This window comes from Phycodurus eques, chromosome 13 (assembly GCF_024500275.1).
Source record: "Phycodurus eques isolate BA_2022a chromosome 13, UOR_Pequ_1.1, whole genome shotgun sequence".
Classification (NCBI taxonomy): domain Eukaryota; kingdom Metazoa; phylum Chordata; class Actinopteri; order Syngnathiformes; family Syngnathidae; genus Phycodurus; species Phycodurus eques.
The window spans coordinates 15199185-15223952 of NC_084537.1; the positions used below are offsets into that span (position 1 = coordinate 15199185).

The 24768-nt window shown below is 40.7% G+C and overlaps 1 protein-coding gene across 14 annotated transcripts in view; it reads right to left on the reverse strand.

Annotated features, from left to right (window-relative positions):
• mbnl1 (muscleblind-like splicing regulator 1) overlaps nt 1-24768 on the reverse strand; it is a 67716-nt gene that overhangs the window by 14495 nt on the left and 28453 nt on the right. For all 14 annotated transcript variants that reach the window (XM_061693405.1, XM_061693394.1, XM_061693406.1 and 11 more), the window contains 2 exons: nt 4500-4670; nt 3296-3517 (listed from right to left, as the gene is read on the reverse strand). In XM_061693405.1, coding sequence (XP_061549389.1) covers nt 3296-3517; nt 4500-4568 — 291 coding nt within the window. In that variant the 5' untranslated portion in view covers nt 4569-4670. The remainder of the gene's footprint in view (nt 1-3295; nt 3518-4499; nt 4671-24768) is intronic.

The following is a 24768-nucleotide window of genomic DNA, read 5'->3' on the forward strand; positions in this document are numbered from 1 at the left end:
TTAGCCTGAAGAATGACCCCGCTAGTTTAATTTTAACACATAATGGGAAAAGCCAAAAACGGGCTAACGAATAGCCTCGGTGTTGTGGTGTAATAACCCTTTAAGCAATGAATATTTGAACAAATAGTGAAGCAACATATGTAGACAGATAATACAATAATACTCACAGGCATATATTCTTTATCCCTTGTGAAGAATGACTAATATTACTGCAGCTTACTGAGGAGGTGGGACCATCTACATGTACAGTATATTCATGTCCGAATTATTATGCCCCCAGCAGGCCCTATGTGTGCACACCGGGAGGAGCAGCACAAGATCCATCAAACTGAAGCAAAAAATGTGGCAAAACTGTTTGTTCTTTACATTCCATTTAATTATGCTATTACTCGGGCTATGCACGAATATGTGGTGACTTGAATTGACATTCGAGTCCACTGAACGAAACAAACGAGCGCCAAAGCTGAATTTTCGGATTTGAATCACAGCGAATCAAAGACTAACATACTAACTGTATTCTGAGAAGAGCTGCAATGCTGCCATCCTGCTTTTAATAGACTTTCAGCCTTTGTTAATGGTCAATGCCATTTGAACTTACTGTACACAGTTATAGCTCCACCGAAATCTTTTGTTGAAAATTTGTAAAAAAAGAAAAAACAGATCACAGCCTAATTAGCCTAGCCCAGAGGAGCTGTGTGGCTATTCATGGCAGCATCACAACCGAAGCAGAGAAGGAGCCATCGCCGAGGTGGACGCTGACCGTGGCAGAGTTAATGGGAGAAAGTTTATCCAACACAGCACCATAGCAGATAGCCAACCAGCTAGGTAATCAGCCTGGTTAGGTAGCCAGCAGGCCAGGTAGCCAGCTAGAAAGGAGGCAGCTGGTCCAAGACAGCAAGAATTTACAGCACCGACAAGTGCAAAACCAATCAAGGAACGGTGAGGGATCCTGGTTACAGTAAGCCATTGTAAACAAAAAAAAACAACAACACTTTTCCAGAGGGAGACACGGCAGCTAAAACGTGGCAGCCAACACTTTTTCCAGTTCAAAGGATAGTTTTCAAAAGAGCAAATTGGATTTTTTTATTGGACTATTACTGTTACTGTCAATACGAATAGCGAATGGGGTTTTAGAGGGCAAGTCCGAGCCCTAGTAATTACTGTATGTTTTTTATGAAGTACAACGTTATAGAGTGCTATTTTTCTTCTCAAAAACACATTTAATCATTTTTTTTATGAGGCAGAAACATATTAATGGCATTTCCATTCATTTCAATAGCCTGTTTTACATTGAGCCCTGTATTATAATTAGAATCGGGTTAGAAGCCCCAACTGAATGAAAATGCTCTCTATAAACACCGCTATCGGAATAAATAATGGAATTTCATTGGGGCACTCATAAATTAAACTACCAATGTAGAGTCATCCACCATTCATCACGGGAGTTACGTTCCAAAGTCCGCGATAGGTGAACCGCGATATAACTTTAATATCCACTGTGCATTTTGTATTTATTACAGACCAATGACTGAGATGCAAATGACCATCTTAATTAACAATCCTTATTGTGTTGTTTTAGGAACTTGTGTAGTGTGACTTCCTGTAATTCAAACAGCATTTCACAGGCCTACTGTCATGGACTGTCCTGCAGTACTGTTTTGGAGCCTGGATGGCGCTTTGCGCCCTCTCGTCCTCTCTCTCCCCTCCCCTCTGTTTCAGCTTCTTCTCAACCCACGCACCTGTCTCCAATCAACCCTCATCACCACCTACATTTAAGCCTGCCTGTTCCCGGAAATCCTCGCCAAAGTATTGCAGTTTCTCCTAGCGGTACCACGGTCCACCGTACTCACGTAAGATACTCAACTCCTCGTTCCATTGTTAACTCTTGTGTCTCCTCGTTCCCAGTGTTCCTGACCCACGTCATTCCTGCCAGCCCCCTGTTCTGTCCACTGCCTGCCACCTGTCCACGCCGCTGCCTGTCAACACATCCAGGACCACTTCCATAACCTTTGCTCAATAAACTGTTCATCATTTTACATCAGCCTCCGCCTGCTCTTGGGTTCAGCTACTTCCCACACCTGACACCTATGAGGTGATTCTTATTGAACTATGCCTGGCAACATTAGGGGAGAAAAAAATAATAAAAATCTGAGCAATTCTCTTGTTAAGACGGGTGCTAGGCAATTGGATTGACATTTGTTTTATTGTTGTGAATGCGATTTATTATTACATTGTTGTTATAATTTGCTACAGTTTTCCTGGTATGTAAGCCAATAATGCTTCACCATTTTTTTCCTCTCATAAAACACCACTGGATACAGCACAAACAGCTGTTTTTTATGTTTATGCAGATTAAGTATGAGTCATCAAGGCTTGTATCTGTTTCTGTGGATAGTATGTAGTTCCAAAAACTACAATACGCTTAAAAGTGGGTTAGACCTGCATTCTTTTAACCAGGCCCCATGTGATCATATTCCTCCATACAAATATCTACAGTTACAGTAGAGCATAGGAGAGTAGTGACCTTTCTACTCATCCAATTTTATGCATGCAAATATTTTGAAGAATTATGAATCATTTACTGCAAAGAAAAATAAAAAATCTTTGCTCTATGTATGCCAGCGACATATAGTGACAGGCAGGCCAATTGAATGCCCTTCCACTTGACAAAAGAAGGTACAATTAACCAGTGTATCCACCAGTTGCCATTCATGCCACTAAACAGCCCACATTTCACACTATGTATGTAAATTTTGGAGTAAATTGAGAGGAGTTCATCAATATTCCAGTTTTTATACTTTTTGTTTGATGGTGTGCTGTGAGATTTTCCTATCGTAAAATATGTGCCTTGACTAGAAGTTTGGGAAACAGTAGTTCATACATGAGGCAGAGGGGGGCAGCACAATCCAAGTGGTCCCTGCATATTGTACTGCGTCTGTTGTGCACAGTTCTATAATTCAACATTTATAGTTTGTAGCATGTTTTCATCAAAACAAATGCCCAACATGCATGTCTGGATATGTGCTTGATGATGTAAATACTTCATTTTTGCATCATTTCGATGAAAATAAACACCTAAATTAGGGGTGGTTTCTATTCTTGATGGTCTAGCTACTGTAGAGCTGAACTGATAAAATACAACACTGAAACATCTCTTAGTAGTTTGTGCTGAGGAAAACCAAATTTGTTGTAAAGACAAAGATAAAAATGTATTCCTAGTAAAACAACAAATGCTTCATGAAGTGTTTCCATTTAAATTCTTCTGACATTTAAAGAGAAGCTGTCATTCAGTTACCTCAAGTCTGTCTGTTCTCAGCAGCTTCTGGGCTGCGGCGGCAGCGTTGGGGACCTGGCTGACGGCGGGGCTGGAAGCCATGAGGACTGGGGCATTGGGCAGGATCTCTGAGGGCATCAGGCCTGGCGACACAGGGCTCAGGTAGGGATTAAAAGCCACGGCTGCAGCTGCGGCCGCAGCGCTGGCGTTGGTGGCCAGGCCGGGCGTCACCGAGAACATGGGCTGAAGGATGGAAGAATGACGTTAGGGGGAACAAAACAGGCAGTACTACTGACAATAAATAAAGCAGATCAAATTTGTCGCAGAGATAGTAAATGAGCTGCACTGTCTCCACTTTTAGAAGTCGGCAGTCTTGTTGGGAGCAGAAGCTGTGATGTGTTCATGCATGTACAGTATGTTTTTAATGGAACTTTAATGTTGACGTTGCAATGGTTTGAACTGGCTGAAAATGTGGAAGTAGTTAGGTGCCAAAAAAGTGGGGAGTTTCCAAAATAGGAAAAATGTGTAAATCCTGGAAGCAACAAACAATGAACCAATGAAACACTTCCAGGGCTGTAATGATTGATCAAATAACTTGAATAATTTGATTACAAAAAAAGTTTGCAGAAAAATCTCTAACGCAAAGCTTTGCAGGGATAATTTTTCCACATGGACTAATGATTCTGTAGTCACTTCATCGAACAAACGGTAAGAAAACAAACACGTAATAAGTGCCACAACTCACACTGAGTCACTCTACACGCAGACTGGCCAACAGGTTAGCCAGTTAACAGCTAGCCAGCTCAACACTCTCATTCACTCACCAGGTCAAGCCCTGCCTTTTAAGGCCATACACACTCTAAGTCACAAGTAGCATAATACAGTACAGTAGAAAGCAGGTTTCAAACTCAAGGTCCGGGGGCCAGATCCAGCCTGCCACATCATTTTATGTGGGCCGCGAAAGCAAACCATGTGCATCAACGTCCATGATTCTTGCTAAAATCTGTACCAAAATTTCAAAATGTCATATGTAATAATAACGATGAGATATTGAAAGCATTTTATTGTTGCCAAACTCATTTTTACAGTAACTTGACGAATAGTTGAACAAACTCTTGTCCTTGACCTCTGATTTCACCAGTTAACTAGTTATCCATCAATTTGTTGTGTACATTTATATGTAATATGATGATACAATTAAACGTGTGTTTGTCTGTCTTCTCACCATAGGCGGTAGCTGTGTAGCGGGCATCATGGCATTAGCGAGCTGCATCTGCTGAGCCAGCATGACCATGTTCTTCTGCTGGATCAGGTTGTTCCTGCCATTGATCTCCAGCTGGTTCTTTAGGTGCGGAGGAGGGTGCAGGTATTTGCAGTTCTCCCTGGAACAGCGGCCCTGAAAGAGGAAGAACAAAGGTTTCTCTTATCTTATCTGTATTTACGGGCATTTAAAAGGAGACACCGCTCACGTTAAGTTGTTCATGAGTGTCTCAATTGTGCGAGCAAATTGTGCCTCAGTGTACTTAAAAAAATCCCTCAAAATGTACTGAAATAGTCTGTAGCTAGCATGTAGAACTAATATCGTTTTTTTTTTTTAACAAACATCTTTTGTTTTAACGTTTACTATTTTTCAATATTTATATGCACCAGAGCCAAGAAATAAGATTTAGCACGATGTGTGCTAATTTTTGATGGCAACGAAGGAGTATGAGGGCCACACTGGGGAAAAAACAAAACAATGGCAAAACAATGACAAAAAAGACAGAAAGTCATTCTCGTAACATTTCAACTTTATATTTCTTTTTTTTCCCCAGTGTTGCTCTAATACTGGACAACATTGTAGCCTACTGGTTAGCATGTAAATGGTCTTTCACTTGCATAGCGCTTTTCTACCTTTAAGATACTCAAAGCGCTTTAACACTGTTTCCTGATGATGCAGCATCAGGAGCAACGTCTGCCTTACAGTAGAGAGGTCCTGGGTTTAAATCTCTGCTTAGGCCCTCCTGTGTTTACAACGTGGATGAATGACTGCTTTTGCAACATATACATGGGGACCATGTCTTGCGGCAATGTCCAGCGCAATTGAGTCTGTGAATGCCTTCCATGAGGCTCCTTTTATGTCTTACTAAAACATTGTGAAAATAATTCCACTTATGTTGTCTGTTTCTTAGCAGGAATTAAAGTTGCTCGTCACTTTTTTTGAAAAACACAAAAGCCATGAATGCATGCACTCAGGGTCATGAGACAGGTGGCCTGATCACACACAACACATCACGTGAGTAGAGGCAAATACAGACAAACAGTGTTTGGAAGAGACAGACAGACCCAGGGGCCTGGTTGACCTCACATAGCAGCCCCCAATGGGCAACATCTCGAAACCCTGTCATGACTTCACTCTCCTTCACTTTCACTCATACTGGATTACCAGACAGGTGCAAGGGTGAGAGGAGCGAGGTCACAGCTAAGAAGTGTACTTAGATTGCAGGGGGCTTTTCAAAGATATTTAGCGTTGTCCACTTAGTGTGAAGTTGCTGTCTCAAGTTGTTATTGGATCTTGTTGAGATTGGGACGAGCATGTCTGTCTATATATAGTGCTGAAATAGAAAGTGCATAAAGTTACAACAAGTTATTCTTTATCTCAGTACTTCAATTCAAAAAGTGAAACTCAATAATAATCATATTAAACAGATTGATTAAATAGAAGGAAAAAAGCAACCACTACGTAATTTGTATATCACTGTCATTGGGTGGAATCCTCAACCCCCCCCCCCCCCCCAAAAAAACACTTTTCAGGACCCCCCCCCCCCTCCCCAAAAAAAAATGGCATGTCTGATGAGCCATTAACATTTCATCATCCAGACATCCATCAAGCCATTTTCCACACTCTGATTGGTCAATAATTTGTAAAAAATAACAGACCCACATGAGGACTAATCAATAGTATTGATTAGTGGAAAAAATATGAAACTGACCACATTTGAACATAGGTTTCTGCCCAACAGCGACGATATTACAAATCATTTTGATTGTTTCTTGCGTAATATTCAAATTTATTTATCATTGCAACACATACTTCCTTGACACCCATTACGACTGCAGGAATATACTTGAATAGATTGTGAAGTATGAATCCTAGCAAGTTCACACTAACTTAGTCTCGATTATTTTTATGTTTTGCCAAACTGGAAAAAACATGGTTTTAGGATTTTGGTCAATAATTTAGCTTTGGATGTGTGTCATTGTACAGTATTTTAAACTAAGCCACATAACAAGTAGATGTGCACAGTAAAAGCGAAAATTAGAGGCCATAAAGCTCATGTGTTCTAATAGCACTCATCCGGAGAGTAACAGTGGCATGCAGTGAGGGTGATGAGGGAAGAATGATTGTGTGTGTCTGTGTGTGTTGTGCGTAGGAGATCGCATTGCCTTCACCCTGTATGACCCCACACGTTGACCACCGGATTCACAGTTGCGTGAGTGGATATTCCAATTATAATTCCGAATTAAAATCCATCTACAGTGGTACCTTGACTCACAAGTGTCCAAAAATTAAGTTTTACGACTCAATATTTTTCTTTGTGTTGCGAGCCAAAATTTGACTGATGCAAGATTTAAATACACTGGCACTTTAGTTATTAAGTTAATGCCATTTAATGACCAAGACAAACAGCCAAACAACAACAAACAAATACAAAATGAAAACACTCAGAAGGTGCATGTAGAAGAAGCTAAAACTGAAGTAACCGTGTAGCAAACAGTTAATCTCAGCTGAACCCTGAACCAACTGCCAGAAACGCCGGCATGAGTGTCTGTAATGTAGCCATATTAACTCAGTAGCTTGAGCTGGGCTGCGTCAGGGAAATGTTCGAACTTGCACAAACAGAGATCATTGCGGGTCACTGCACGCACACTAACAAACTGCCCCACAGTAAGGACTGCTCCATGTGTATAAATGAAAGTGATTAGGAAAGTGTCAGGGAAAAAAAGTCAGTTTTTTAGACTAGTGGGAATATATCAACCTATCACAGTCAACTTCTTAAGCGCAATTTGCTTTGGTTTTCCATTTCAAAATAGTATGCGACAGTTGGAAAGATGACAAATAGCCCCTTTTCCACCAAAAGAAAAGGAACGTTTAGTTCCTGTAAACAAGAGTTCCATCCATCCATCCATCCATTTTCTGTCCCGCTTCTCCTCACTAGGGTCGCGGGCGTGCTGGAGCCTATCCCAACTATCATCGGGAAGGAGGCGGGGTACACCCTCAACTGGTTGCCAGCCAATCGCAGGGCACATACAAACAAACAACCATTCACACTCACATTCACACCTACGGGCAATTTAGAGTTGTCAATTAACCTACCATGCATGTTTTTGGGATGTGGGAGGAAACCGGAGTGCCCGGAGAAAACCCACGCAGGCACGGGGAGAACATGCAAACTCCACACAGGCGAGGCCGGGGATTGAACCCCGGACCTCAGAACAGTGAGACAGACGCTCTAACCAGTCATCCACCGGGCAGCCTACAAAAGTTCTTTGAACGAAATATTTACTGTGCACCATGTGGTTTGCATTTCCACCACACTTCATGGTTCATGGTAATTGAACTACCGGTAGATTCAACTAATCAATGTTGATCAGCACAGCCCACCCCTTAAAGATTCCAGGACCTTCCAGAAAGAGCATAGCAGCGAGGAGGAATCGAACTGGACGCTTAGGGAACCTTTTTTTTTTTTTTTTTTTTTTTTTTTTTATAAAGTTCCTGAAAAAGTCTCTTCCTTAAGGAGTTTCTCTTGGACTCTTTTCATCATTTGATTGTTGGTAAGGAAACTGACTGAACAGCAGAGTGAGGAGGTAGTTTCACTTTTGGCAACAATTCGGCTTACGACTTGTAACATTACGACTTTATTATTTTTAAGAAATTACATAAATTATACACAATACAGTGGTGGCTTGTGATACAAGTGACCTGACTTACGGGTTTTTGAGATACAACCCGTTGTTCGGACGATTTTTTGCTTTGACTTGTGAGCACAAACTTGTGATGAGCGCTGTAGTGAAGTGTAGGGACAGGGCAAGTATTTTATTGTTATGTACTTTACTATTAACATTACAACTTTATCCTCTTTCCATTAGAAATCAGTGCCAACATTCTGACAATTTGTTCATGTTACGAATCTGTTCTAACTATAACTAACTAACTATATTCTTATGAAATTCCAAATTTGTTTCGAAAGCTAAAACGTCACTTAGCCTTGAGGAGCACTGTGTCCTCACTCTTGGTGACGTCGGCAAAGTAGTGGGCACAAAGTGTTCCACTCCAGCCCTCTCGGTGAGACTTGAGAAATATGTAAGCTTGTTCGGCTTTGGGTTGCACTTAAAATGTGTGCTAGTGTCTGCATTGCTGTGTGCTCTTCTGAGCTTTGCCCTGACTTCAAAGAGGCCAATCCGTTGCAATGTTGTCATATAGTCAGGAGTTCGTTTTACCTGGTGAGATCAGACTTGCAAAATCCAGGCCAAACAGGCACAATTAATGCGGCATGCTACTGTGCGGCCTGATTGATGGCAAGTAGTACTAAAAACACGAACCGCCCTGATCGCGCACTCGTCCAACTCTCCCACCAACATGTTACACACCCTTGCTTTTGAAACTGTGCGAGGTTAGAACAAACAATTAAGTGGGGTAAAAAGAATGCTGGGTGGGGCTGCGTCCTATCCTTTTGGAGAGGGGAAGAGGCATGCGGCAAGTGCTATGCATGAGTACAGATGCACCTTCCTTCACCTCGCCATCTAAACAACATCATACTCCCACGGCGAACACAGAAATATTCTACTCCCCTAAAGGAGAAGAGGAAACACAGCAGATAACGCGACTCAGTTATACAACACTGCTCGTGTTCGCTCATGGAACATTTAGCAGCATTTTTGGTTGCGCTACAAAATTCAAACACTCATAGGCTCACGTTGGCATCAAACTTCTTGCCGTGCAACAAATACTAATGTTGTACTCATGTTAATAACTGTTGGTTATAATTATATGCACTGACTGACACTTATACTTTGTGTATTTGATACAGCAGCTAAAAAGGCCCCTTTGGGGCACTATATTGACAAAAGCCCTAGGACACACCACTTGTGAAAAATTATTAATCACATTAGCTCCCTGATTAACCCTCCAAAACTGTTCATGTGTCATGTGACCCCCTGCATGTTTAGTCATAAAATAAATTATTACAAAATTAATCATATATACAGTGTCTCACAAAAGTGAGTACACCCCTTAATTGTTTTGTAAATATTTCTTATCTCACCCCTGATAGGAAAAAGCCGAAAGCCCCGTCTTCACCATGGGACAACACTGAAGAAATTACTCTTTGCAACAATATAAAGTAGTCAGTGCAGAGCTTGTATAACAGTGTAAATATACGATCCCCTCAAAACAACTCAACACACAGCCATTAATGTCTGAACCACTGGCAACAACTGAGCACACCCATAAATGAAAATGTTTACACAAATGTGAGGGGTGTACTCAAATATATATTAGACTTCACACCGACCTGATCGGTATCGGCCGATAATTAGCATTTTATGCTGATCGGATTTAATGTCATAATTCGCCGATCCGATCAATGACGTCATTGATCGGCTCCGCAAAAGACATTTACTCCACGTCGCCGTCGTGTACAGTACATTCGAATCCAAAAGCTAGTTTATTTTTAGCCTCGTCGCATGTCTTTTGATGTAGTACTGTAAATATCTGACCGCCAATAAAGTTATTAAAAAAAACATGTGAGCAGTGTGGGACAGACAACACGTAATGCCCGGATCGTATAACAAGACAAATTTGGTCTTTCACGATTGCACTATGTCACACTACTGCAATAAAATCTTGTATTCCGATACCACCGCATCGCGTCTTTTACGATTACTGGGCTTTAACTTGTCAACTCAAACGCGACCGGATACACTCGTTACCATGGGGACAACAACAATAATGGATTGCGCCGTGTGTTTATAAGAGCAAAATGGCGGAAAATGTGTGCTGGTGGTCACCGATGCTCAGGAGAGAGGACATTTGTTTAAGGCTTGCTTAAGGTACGGTCACGTACTTTTAATACCATATCGCTTGCAAGCAGGCAACAAAACGTTATGTAGCCTAGCAAACTAGTGCCAGCACTTAACGGTTGTGCGTAAGCATGCCGGCGTGATGTCGAATCATGTTTTAAAGTTTCGGTGTGTGTGAAGTAACTGAATTCCAATAGTTAAACACCCATTATTTCTGTCATGTAATATTGGTTTGACCTGACTGATTAGAATACAAGACCTGACCCGAGCAGTGATTTCCAACCTTTATGGCGCCAATGCACATATTTTACAATTGAAAATTCTCACAGCACACCAACAAACAAAAATTTTACAAAAAGTGCATGCATTAATTACTGTATGTACTTCCTGCCATCTAATAGAAGACCATTCATTTGTTCTGTCTGTCACTATGCCTCACTGGCATAAATAGATGAGCAAAGATACATTATTTATTGTAAATATATATATTTTTTTTACCAATTAAGTATACAAGTATATACAGGAAGTCCTCGATTTACGAACGAGTTCCGTTCCTACGCTGGCAACGTAACACGATTTTCCTCGTAAGTCGGATTTCACCGTTAAAGTCAAAATTTATGGCGAAATACTTCTGTTACGGGTATTGTCCCATGTGATTGTGACAGCAAGCTCAGTGTGTGTGTTATAGGTCACAAAGGGCTTTGGTGGGAAGAACTTTAGAGCCGTGATTTTAACCAGCACAAAACATCGGTAGGATGAACTAGAACCGAGATTGTGAGCAAGGCACTCTCCAACAACAATGACCTGAAGGGTGGATGGGCAAATATTTCCATAGAGACACTCCCTGACCTTGTAGCAAGGCTTCCCAGAAGAGTGGACGCCATTAAATCTGCAAAAGGAGGACACTACATTTTCTTCCGATATCAGGTCAGTTCTAAATCCATGAGGCCCAGGAGATTGTGGTATTCTCTATGTATCATAATGTTTACATATCATAATAATCAGGATCATGTTCACCGTGGACTGGAATCTTTGATGGTCTGTTGTCTGGTAGGGATGGTTTGGATCACGGTATGTAAGGCTCTACTGTTCTCTAGCCCGCGTTCCAGTGACTTCTGTCCAAACATACACGGAGATGAAAGTGCTTTCTCCTCTCGCGCACACTGTGAATGAAGCTTTGTGTTACTGGCCAGCAGCAGCAACTCAAAGGCTCATGCCCAGTGGTTGGTCTTTGTTGAACATGTCCTAACATTGGAATCTCTAGATAAACACCAAAGCAAACTACTGAAAAATATTACTATAATTCTATGGTTAGTCACTGACAGTCTAGTAATGGTTGCCACTCAGTGATTGTGTGAATGTGAGCGTGAATGGTTTTCTGTTTCTATGTGCTCTGTGATTGAGCCCCAAGTCCTACACTCAGTCCAGGGTGTAGTCTGCCTTCCACCCAAAGTCAGCTAGTATAGGCTCGACTTTGATTTTGAAACAGTACATTTGGCATCATTAACACAAACTGAATGCAACTCACAAATAATAAGCTGCATTCATTTATTGGCTGTGAAGAAATGAAGATAAATCAAGCGTTTGATCAGAAAGTACAGTGGTGCCTTGAGATACGAGCTAACAGGTGACCCCGAGTTTTTTCGAGATACGAGCTGTCCTTTGGACTTTTTTTTTTTTTTGCTTTGACTGGCAAGTAAAAATTTTAGATACCAGCACTGTATGGCAGTAGTGAACTCAACTCACTTCACGACCGTCAGTTTGGCAGAATAAACAATTCTTCAAAAAGGGCTTCAAGCTGTTTAATGCCAGTTGAAGTTTACTGTCGAACTAAACATCAAGCAAAAATAATTACGTGTATTCAAAAGAACCAGATAGAAAGAAACACATAGCCTTAAAAAAAAAAAATGCAAAATGCCATACATGGGCCAATGAATAGCAATGTAGTGGTGTTATAACGCTTTAAGCGTCGGTTATTTGAACACAAAACGTGCATTTCGACAGACAACATAATACTCAAAGGTATTACTGCAGTTCAATTAATTACAGAGTGCTATTGTCCTTATGCAAAACCCCAAATGTTTGTTGTTTTTGGTCGGAAGTTGGGACAGATTACTAGCATTTACATTCATTTCAATGGGGAAAGATGATTTGACAAACAAATGCTTTGATTTATGACTCTGAGCATGGTCACATAATGAATCTATCTCAAGCCACCAGTGTATTTAAAATCCATGTTGTTGACAGCAATAAGCCTTGAAAAGCCTGACAAGGAACATGCACTGAAATAACCTTTGATCTTATAATTCAAAATCAACAGGATACTTACTTTGATGTAATAAAACAAGACCAGAAATGTGAGGATTTCTCTATGGAAGGTGGTGGACAAAGGCCAAATCCCAGTGCTTTACTGGGACTACACTTAGCAACTGTTTCTAAAAAAGAGCGAAAAAGCGACCCATGCCAGATGGGTTTCTTGTTGCCATTGCATCTCTATTTCAGACCAGGCACAACACACTCATACCCTTGTGATTATGTGCATAGCACACACTGATGCTCACTGCACTGCTCAGTGGTCAGGGAGCTGATATGTGATCAGTGGAGCTTATGAAGACGGGGAAGGGTGGGAGTTGTTAATCTTCAATAATAGTTAGTTCGCCCCTGGTGATGCATTACCACCCTGCCCGAACAATGGCACAGAGGATTATGGGTGAGAGTTCACCTACAACACAAAGATACACACAATGATTACAAATATTGGTGGCTAATATGTGGGGGAAATGTGATGGATTTGAACATTTCGATAGTGAATCAAAATAGCAAGCAAAAAGCAAGTATATTTGGAAGAAAATACTAAATTGGACGCAGTCCTCCAGGGCTCGGAAGTTCTTCACTACCAAACTGAATCCATCCTAAACGGCCCCATTTTGGTTGGAAGCATAGAATTTTTCAAAATGTATTTGGTAAGATTCGGTAATCATAACAATTCAGGGACATAAAGAGTCTAGCCCTAGACCTTACGGCTTAATGAAGCAGTTTTCAAAGTGTGAGGTATGGGGGAGGTGCAGCATCTTGAGAAAAATGCATTTTTTTTTTTAAACCGACTAAGCTAACTTCAGCAATGCCAAAGGCAAAACTTATACAGTTTTAGCTCAGATGGGTATTGGAGACAGAACTTTTACTTTACAGGGACTTTAAATATTGCAACAAGGATTCAAAGAGTTCAATTGTCATGTCAAAGTACATTTACACAAGATTTTTCACAACAAGCTGGCAATTTTTTGACTTGTTCGTTGTCACATTTCTGTGGGGCCAATTATGTATTACTCGTGCACTCACTGTAGTTGTCTCGCCATGCTGCACTATTTGCATATACCAGAGTAGCATCTGCTCCATTTGCACACTGATTGAGGAGTATCTGTAACATTTGCACAACCAACATTGTCCCAGATTACCGCACTACTCGTCACTTTATACCGCATACACTCCTTGAAGTCTCAGCGCCCTTTGCACAATGGTCATTGCACCGGACTATTGTAATATTAGTCATTCGAACTGCTCTAAGTGCTAGAGGACTCTGCATCTTTTTGCACAATTGTTTTTTGTCAATGTCTTTATGTCTCCAAAGTGTTCTGTAAATTGACTGTCTGTTGTACTAGAGCGGCTCCAACTACCGGAGACAAATTCCTTGTGTTTTGGACATACTTGGCAAATAAAGATGATTCTAATTCTGATTTACACGACAGGGTATGAAATTATACCAACGGTCCAAGATTAGCCAAATAAGTCTCAAGACTTGTGAAATATGAATAGAATAAGAAAATAAGACAATAAGACAAGATAAAAATATGTAATTGCAGCCGTTAATGTGTGCAAAAGTGCAAATGCAGCAAGGATTTGGATGCATCAAAATACAAATGCCAGGGGCTTGAATTGCACATAATATTTCCATGATATTTCCATGATCCTTGTACTTGAAGAGAATTAAGTGTTCCTCGTGCAGGGATGAATAGGCATTAGGGGTGGGGCGAGGTCGGGGCTACAGAGCACTGTTCGAGTTTAATAGTCTAACAGCTTCCGGAAAGAAGCTACTCCTCAGCATGGAAGAGAGGAGGGTGGCTGATGGACGACAAAGTGTGAGGGATTGGGGATTTTGAACCCTCTTTCTGCACCTGCTGGTGATATACATTAACATTTATACAGTTGTAGATAGATTGGGAATGGAGGCCCTAGAATAATTAACTACTTAAAAGGTGTGTCTCAATACTTGATTCCGTATAGTGCGTATCGCAGGAGCAGCAATCGAACAGGCCTTGTTATCTGTGTGCAGCCAAACAGCGTTAGTTATTCACACCCAACAGGGTGTTGTTTTGAAAAAATGCCTCAGGTCAAATGTCACATACACAGGAGCCCTCCGTCCAAATTTAGACCGCTGTAGATTTTTTTTTTTTTTTTTTTTACTAGCCACCCCCTTGAATTGCATTTGTTTTGCCACACACGCCTGCTTTCCTGTGAATTCATTACAAACTGGTTTATTCTCATGAAGTTTCAATACACCATGTTTTTGTTTGGAAATGGTGTTCATTTCTCTGCTGTTCATCTTAATCAGACACTTGTATTGTGCATGAGTTCATTTGAGTTTGGTTTGGTTATGTTTCACTGTCTTGAAGGTTTCTTATTCAAAATGTATTATATTCTTCACTAGTACTAGGGAAATGTTAAAAAACAACCATGAGAGAAGTGATTATATTAGGCAACAGACAGGCATACACACACAAAGGTAGGAAACGTGAACTGTAGACTTCAATATACAGTCTTTGCAGACAGCACTGGAAGCAACTTGGTGTTATACCTCTCAACACTTCAAATGGTGAAAAAAGAAACGTGAGAGAGATGTCACTTCTCATTTATACATATCTTTGATCCATGCTCTCCTTTTCTAACTCACATCTGGAGTTTCAATCTCAGCTGTGAGGCGCCTGCATTGTAAAATGTACACACACACACGCTCCTCCAACTGTGAATTTACAGAATCAATCCGGCACATATTACACTAATCTGATCTCAAAAACTCTAATCCTATCTGCAGCTCTAATCCCACTGTCAACTAGCCTAATCCTGTTTCTGTATGTGATTATCCCCTTCGGACTTGGCACCAGCAAAAGAAGGATGTTTTTTGACAGCGGAGTAGGAGTAATTTAATTTTGTTAGTGATGCTGTTTTAAATTATAAACAGACTTTAACCTGGAGTAAATCAAGAGGACACATTAGGTGCTTCTTCTGGCACTTTCTCGTATGACTGTGTTAAGGATACTAATTGGATTACTAATAGAGATGATATACAGCAATATATGGTGTCAGAACTGCCAGAATGTATAAGAGACTAATTTGCTGGTGCATTGCAGCATGGTAAAATTGGGTGCATCACCAGTCTAAATCCAAATGAAGCACAAACATGTATTGGACAGAAGGGGAATTTAAAGAAATTCCCTTCATGGATCATCTGGAAAATGAATGCATGGTTGTGCATTGACCTTTAAAAGAGTAAGTGACCGAAAGAGACTGCTATTTCTAAGCCAGTTTAAAATAGAAGTGTGCTTGTGCAGAAAACTGTCAAGCATGTAAATAAAGACCACACCCAGAAATCCAGATGGATCCTGGCGTATTCAAAGCAGAAAAAAAGGCGTTTATCCGGAAAGCTTGGTGACCATAAAAAAGGTTGCATCTCTCTGCTCCTCCCAACCAAAAATGGGAGGCTAATGAGCAGCATGGCTAAAATTCCCAGTGGCAGTAAATAACGAAGCATGCTTTTCCATACTGGAATCTTCATATATTTTCAATATCGCTTGCCCTATCCCAGCAAATATGGGATAAGAGGTGGGCTACACCCTGGACTGGACTTCAGAGACTTCAATTACCCTAAAGTGCATGGTTTTAGAATGTGGTTAGAAGAAAGAAAATCTACACAAGGAGAGGGTGAACATGAGATTCAAACCGAGACTCTCTCACGACTGTGAGGCTGACACGCAAACTATTTTATGACAGCATGGCAGCACGGGTTGCCACATGCTTAAATGTTTTTTCAAAAAATTAAATTACATTATTGCTATGCTCCTAATTATAGCTGTTCTAACCTGGTTTAAGCAAAATATACTAAGTGCCTCTCAGGACTCAGGAGAGCCAAAGGCGCTGAGCTAAGCCTCACATGCAAATATACCAAATATACAAACCAAGTATTTAAAAAAAATAAAATAAAATAAAAATAAAATCAAATACTGCCTACTTAGTCAAATCCAGTGTTCCTCCGTTATCTGTGAGGGATAAGGACTTAGCCCTGCCATCAATCGTGAAGATCCGCGAGTAACTAACATCCCCTGAAAAAGGTTCAGAATTGCCCATAGATACAGTAGCACAAGATGGCGGGAAAACACAACTTTCATTTAAATTAAGCTCCTCAACCCACTTCAATATAGTTCCGTCACTGTCGGGCGGAAATGTTCTATGTCCATATTTGGTCAATTTCATATTTTTTTTTCACAAATCTATACTATTGTTCAGTTGCCAGGTGAATGTGAGTCTCAAATACTTGGAGAATCACTGTATATGAAACAGGAACTCGGAATGGACATACTGTAATAATAAATTCATAATTGATTTCTTAAAAATTAGGTGTATTGTATGGAATTTATTAATTGTCTTGAAGCAAAATGGAGGCCACTAGTTGAAAGCAACCAGCCTCAGCAAGCAGTCCAACACGGCATCATGTAACTCCTCTGGGAAACATTATTCTGCTTAATACAACACTGGCAACGACAGTGGAGTATAGAACGTAAAAAAAAAATAAAAAAAATAATGGAAGGTAGATATTTTGTCAAAAGCCCAACCCTAACCTCAGCTCAGATTACAGTACTTTAAAAATCAAAACGAAGCCCGTTTAAGCAGAAAATTAGTTTGGCTAACATCCATATCAGGCATGATCCCTCGTCTGCATTACTTCGGAGACAAAATTACTTTGCAACATACAGTAACCGTGTCAATAAGAGCATCAAATTTCAGATAAAATTACACGAGAGACATTTTAATATTTTATCGTAATAATGTAAACTACATAATTTAGTATTAATTTGAAGCGAAGCCTGAATCAAGGAGAAGGTAGAGCAATCAAAACTTTGACAGGCCCAGACACTGTCATTCTATGAAGGAATGTTCTTACAAAAACAAAACAGTCGCATGGTGAGGAGCTGTGTTGAACAATAATAAAATCAATCAGTTATCATCTGGAACTAGCATGTCAAACACGAGCGCCGGTGGCAACCTTGTGCGTATGTAGTTTCTGGCATCAGTCTTTCATGTGCGTTAACAAGGGAGAGATCAGGGGCGAGGTAAACCTGACTGACGGTACTAAATGCTCACGTGAGGGAGGGGCACGTTGCATAAGTGTTGAGTAAATGAAGCTAATGCCCTGGAGCACTGCGCTCACCTGTTGAGTGGGAGGATAATGGCTGAGTTGGGTTGTCTGTATGTTGGATTGCTGGCATATGAGAAAAAAATGTCATTAGGAAAAGCCAGAGCCCAATAAAGTAGGCTGAGATTATGTGTTCATCATTTAATCTGGTCACAATAAAGTGATTTATCCAGATCCACAATTTGGAGTGCTTTAAATTCCTGGAAGTGTGCACCTATCATGACTTCAGATCCTGAAAAGTACCCGACAGTTGCTGTAAGAGGGGATCATCACACCAGTATTTCCCAGAGATGGACAATCATTTTAAATTTAGCCTGCACCGAATGCCTCCTCTCCTTCAGAGCATACACACTAATTTTGAGGCAGGACATTACCAGACAGGCACAGGCAAACATTAAAAACAGATCCAAGGATCATAAAGTTTTTGCCCAACCACTTTCGTAACACTGTTCAGAAAGGTTTTTCACAGTATGTACCCTTGTGCTCTAAATGTTTCACGTGTGCCTTAAAATTCAGACAAACATGTTTGGAAACTTTGGCTTATTAATGCCCTCTGTGGCTGCACAGGATCCCTCAGTGGTGATGGAAGAGATTTGTTGCATGCTTATGTTTGTCAAACCCTGCCAACAATAATGTTTTGCAGAGGCCTAAGCATTGAAATAGCCTTCAGAAAATGATGAAATCACAAATTATTCTTTCATATGCAGTACTGTATATTACATACGATCCTCAACTCAGAATTCAACCTAAAATTTCAAGAAAAATATGATTCAAAACATCATTGTGTATATACACACACACGCACGCACGCACGCACGCACGCACGCACGCACACACGCACGCACACACACACACACACACACACACACACACACACACACACACACACACACACACACACACACACACACACACAGTGGGCAACTGGTTAGAGCGTCAACCTCACAGTTCTGAGGACTCGGGTTCAATCCCCGGTCCCGCCTGTGTGGAGTTTGCATGTTCTCCCCGTGCCTGCGTGGGTTTTCTCCGGGCACTCCGGTTTCCTCCCACATCCCAAAAACATGCATTAATTGGAGACTCTAAATTGGCCGTAGGTGTGAATGTGAGTGCGAATGGTTGGTTGTTTGTATGTGCCCTGCGATTGGGTGGCAACCAGTTCAGGGTGTACCCCGCCTCCTGCCCGATGACAGCTGGGATAGGCTCCAGCACGCCCGCGACCCTAGTGAGGAGAAGCGGCTCAGAAAATGGATGGATGGATATATATATATATATATATATATATATATACATATACATATACACACACACACCTGTGAAAAAGTATTGGCCCCCTTCTCAAATTCTTATATTTTTGCATAGTTTCCCCACTTTAATGTTTAAGATAACCAAACAAATGTAAATAGACAAATAAAACTCAAGTGAACTTAAAATGACATTTTTAAATGGTGAGTTCATTTAATAAGGGAAAAAAATATTCAAATTTACCTGGCCCTGTGTGAAAACGTAATGGCCCCCTAACCCTAATAACAGGTTGGGCCATCCTCAGCAGCAACAACTGCTGAGGATGGCCCAAGCATTTTCTATAACTGGCAATGAGTCTTTCACATCTCTGCGGAGATATTTTGGCCCACTCGTCCTTGTAGAATTGTTTAAATTCAGCAAAAATTGAGGGCTTTCAATCATAAACGGCCTTTTTAAGGTCATGCAACTGAATTTCGATCAGATTCAAGTCTGGACTTTGACGAGGCCACTCCAAAACCTTCATTTTGTTTTTTTTAAGGTGATTCAGAAGTTGACTTGCTGGTGTGTTGTGGATCGTTATCCTGCTGCAGAATCCAAGTGAGCTTCAGCCTGAGGTCACAAACTGATGGCTGAGCATTCTTCTTCAGGACTTTGTGTTAAAGAGCACAATTTCTGGTTCCATCAATCACAGCTAGTCATCCAGATCCTGAAGGAGAGAAGCAGCCCAAGACCATCACACTACCACCACCATGTTTGACTGTTGGTAAGATGTTGTTTTTCTGAAATGCTGTACTATATTTACGGCAGATGTAAGGAGACACACGCCTTAAAAAAAGCTCACATTTTATCTCGTGTGTGCATATAATTCTCCTAGAAGTCTTGGCAATCATTCAGATGATTTTTTTAATTTTATTTTATTTTTTACTTGCAAAAGTCGAGCCTTTATGTTCCTTTTCCCCTTGGAACTCAGCCATGGATATCATTTTTGCCCAGTCTCCAGTCTCTATTGTTGTGTCATGAACACTGACCTTAACTGAGGCAAAGAAGGCCTGCAGTTCTTTAGAAGGTGTCCTGAGTTCCCTTGTGGCCTCCTGGATGTCATTGCTGTTCTCTTGGGGTAATCCTTGTAGGCCGGCCACTCCTGGGAAGCTTCAGCATTGTTCCATGGTTTCTCCATGTGAGGATAATGGCTCTCCCTATTTGCTGAAATCCTAAAGCATTAGCAATGGCTTTTGTAACTCTTTCCAGACTGCTCTGGATCGTGTCATTTTGTTGCAGCTTTTTTCGATCGTTTGTCTAGCTTTTGTCGGGATAGATTCTGTTTAAGTAATTGCTTGATTGAACAGGTCTGGAGGTAACCAGGCTTGAGTGTGGTCAGTGAAAATTAACCAAAAATTGTGATTAGCCACAATTAATTAATGATTTAACAAGGGGGATAATTAGTTTTTCCACACAGCATTTTAAGTTCACTTGGGTTATGATTGTCTGATATTTACATTTGTTTGATGATCCATATTTTTTCATTACATATTTTCTTAGTGTATGATGACTTCCATCTATCCATCCACTTTCTTTCTAGGGTGGCGGGCGTGCTGGAGCCTATCCCAGCTATCATCGGGCAGGAGGCGGGGTACACCCTAAACTGGTTGCCAGCCAATCGCAGGGCACATACAAACAAACAACCATTCGCACTCACATTCACACCTACGAGCAATTTAGAGTCCCCAATTCATGCATGTTTTTGGGATGTGGGAGGACACCGGAGTGCCTGGAGAAAGCCCACGCAGGCACGGGGAGAACATGCAAACTCCACACAGGCGGGGCCGGGGATTGAACCCTGGTCCTCAGAACTGTGAGGCGGACGCTCTAACCAGTCGTCCACCGTGCCGCGTATGATGACTTACTACTTTTAAAAACAATATTTGTAATGACCCATATTTCCATGATTGAAATAAAATATACATTTTACTGCAACATTTGCCAACAAATCATGATCATATAAAGCCAACAAACTGTTGTTTCAATTGTGGAGAGGTGCAACAAATAATCAACTAAACAGCTAATTGATTATCAAATTAATTGATAACAATTTTTTATATTTGGTTAATTGTTTAGAGACCTTGTTTACTTCAAAATTGTTCAACGCCTCGGAATTTCAGCCTCTCAAAAGTATCAGTACTGTTGTATCGTAACCTGTGTTTGCCAACATGTATTTTTACATGGCTGAAATAGCGCTTAAAAGGTACCTGTTAAACTGATAAAAGTGCTATCGATGTCATTGTATCGCAGCATTTTTTCGAGTATGAGTCCAGACGTTCAGTATCGGCATCATAATTTTATGATGGACAAACACAAGAAACAAATATTATTTTGTCTCATCTTGCTACATACTGTATTAGAGCCGGTGTGTGAGACAAAATACACTGACTTGCATTTAGTGATGTCATCCTTGCTGACGTCTCCATCACCTCTCTAGAAAGTCATTTTTTGGAAAATATGGATTTAGGATTATTTCCAGGATAATCTGAGTGTCGAGGGATCAATATTTGTTCCTCAACTGAGCAAACACAACCCGAAGTGTTTGCAGTGCATGTGTATATAGAGGCACATAAACATGGAAGGTAGTGGGGTGACAGAGAAGTGCTCATTGTATTAGTGGCGTTATAAAGGGACCCAGTGTGATGGTGGGACAGAGTCATCTGACACTGAAAAGAAGGGACAGGCTGTTGTTGACAAAGTGTGCAGTGATGTGATGAGGATGTACATGCCACAGAAAGAGTAGCGACAGAATGCTTGTGTTAAAATTAGTGTGCAAGTACATGTAAAGCATTAATCCCCCGCCCTTTGGCATAAGTGAAAAAGACATTAGAATAGAACAACCAAAACCAATACAGGGACTAAAACAAAAGCTCCTGTAACATAAGTGAGCTCTTAATAAAACCCGAGACGACAACACCCCCGTGGCTTTGTGTCATGAAAAAACTCACTTAGAAAAAGCTTACACTTTATGGATGACTGAATCCTGGCGTACTCTTTAAAGGAAGATTTCACAATGGATTCACCCAGAGATATCAAATTAAAAATCCAATTAGGGGTGGAGAATTTATGTGTGGACTTCAGCAGACAGAAGCCCGTAGGGTCCCCGCAGACGGTCTGGATTACAACATCACCGCAGGACTGGCTGGAAATCAGCACGGTGCTACTAAAAACAAACCTAGCTGTTCATAGGGGGGAGGAACTTAAAAACACATTTGTCTTTGTCAGATTCTGGCATTATAATACCCCAAACAGGTTTCTTATTTCCTATGCATACCCATGTTGTCTTTGGGAAACAGCAAGGCAAGCAATGATAGGATCACGTTTTTGTGGAGTCCACATGCTGTCTTGAAGATAAACACTGCATTAACATATTTTGATCCTATCAAAAGGAAAGATTGGTCTCTTTAGCGTCAAATAATCTCTCCTGTGCAGTTTTACACACACGTTTCCTACAGGTCTGTACACACCCTTTGATATCATGAGTTGGGCCTGTATTAATAACTGGACTTGGACTATTAAATAAAAAAATTTAATAACGGATATCTACATCTAAACACAGCTGCGTTCAAAAAAATTATTTGTCCACATGAAGACGTACTAAGATGCTATATAACAGAAGCATGAACAGGCCTTCAGTTGAGTTCACCGCAACCAAACAGTGGTCGTAACTCCAATTTTCGCTAGCAAGTAGAAGCAAAAAATTGGTCCCACGACAGGTCGCATTTCGAAAAAAAACGTAAGTCAGGTCACTTATATATTGTATAGTTATATTTTATCTACTGTCTTTTTAAAATCCATTTTAGATATAATCATACAAAATAAGAATTCGATCAGGCAGCACAGCGGGGTAGTGACTAGCGTGTCCGCCTCACAGTCACGAGATGCAGATTCAACTCTCCATTGGAGCATCTGTGTGTGGAGTTTGCATGCTCTCCCCATGCTTGCGTGGGTTTTCTCCAGGTACTCCGGCTTCCTCCCACATTCAAAAAACATGCACGCAAGGCTAATTGAAGACTCTAAATTGCCCATAGATGTGAATGCCTGTTTGTCTATACAGTCTGGGGATGGGCCCGATTATCGCTCAGTCGAATGGGAAAAGATCCAGCTTACCCATGACCGAAACTAGGACAAGAGCTACAGAAAATCGATGGACAGACATATTATTTTATAAAGTTAATGTTTTATGTTTTATAACTGTTAAGTAAAACTTCACAGTGCATAATTATGAGTCTGATATAAATTATATATTCCCTTAAAGGTGTTTTTCGATTCAAACACGACATCAAATCACAAATTTGACTGCAGAAATCCCCTTGTCAGTCCAGTTATATTGTGGATTTAAACATATCAATTATTTTGTTGAAATATGTTTGTGTTTGAATAAAAATCGATGTGATTACAGCGTACGGAGGGCTAGTCTGAGGCTTAAACTATAGAAAAAACATTTTGCATACATTTTATGCTTGTAAAAAAATGGTGTTAAAATATGTTTACAATGTGTTGTCTTTGGTGTGCTTTAACAAGTTGAACCTGGAGTTGAAGTTAGACTATTAAAAAACATATTTTATATCAATATTTCTATATCACAGACTATCACTAATCATGTGTGGGTCTGAAACATAACTCCCACGATGAATGGGGGATCACAAATTCAAAAGAAGGTTAAACCAGGACTAATATACGATAATACATCAAACTAGACAATTGTGGATTATAGCAACTACTCTCTTGACTACTGAAAAGGTAAATGCTGCTTGAATTGGGCCATGTGCATTGTGTCATTTAATTCTGTGCACGCCGTGTGACAGAAGTGTCAAATAGACATTACCCCCCTGAACTCAAACCCGAACACAACTGCACACTGAGCGTGGCATGTTGATTTTAGTCCCGAGCAGGATAACCGCTGTCCACTAGCAACGTAACAAATATTTACACCACCGTGTATGTGTTTTACCTGACTGTGCTACCTAACCCCTCAACATAAACATGCTGTCATAGGATGAGAAAAATTGGAGCCGGAGTGAGAAAGCTAGAGGGAAGGGAATAGAGAGAAGATAAGGTATGAGGCCTTTGGCTCTGTGGGAATATAATCTTGGCTCGGAGTAGAAACCTGCTCCAACAGCACCACTAACACAGATATAATGCGCACGTGTATGCGCACACGGTCGACCTGTTTTTCCTCACAAGTCGGACATGATGATGGTGGGTGTGTCGGGCAAGTGAGCAGACAGACTACGAGGTTAATGGCGTGGAGGTATGTATTCAAACTTCTCTTGTTCGAGACCGTTACCACATTGCTTGTTTTATGAAAGCGTGGGCCTTGTTTGATTAGACGAGGCCCTGCTGCTGGTGGGTTCGCACCAGGTCAGGGTTGATGTCATTTACCTAAACCCACATGTACGTGTGTGTGTGTGTGTGTGTTTGTGTGTGTAAGTAATGTGACTCATGGGTGTGGCCTGAGGTAAAAACCAGACTGAGCGGGAAAGCAAAATGGAGGAAGAGTGAAAATAAGCACCAGTAGAAAGAAAATGGGTGAACGAGAACAGGCTTGCTTCAAATGACATATTCTTACATGCAAAAATGAGAAAAGTAATTAAGTAATGTGTTTTTCATGAGAATAACAACGATAAAGTAATTATCTAAATGATCTTGTGGTTGCAGGTCATTACAACACTTCACTAATCAG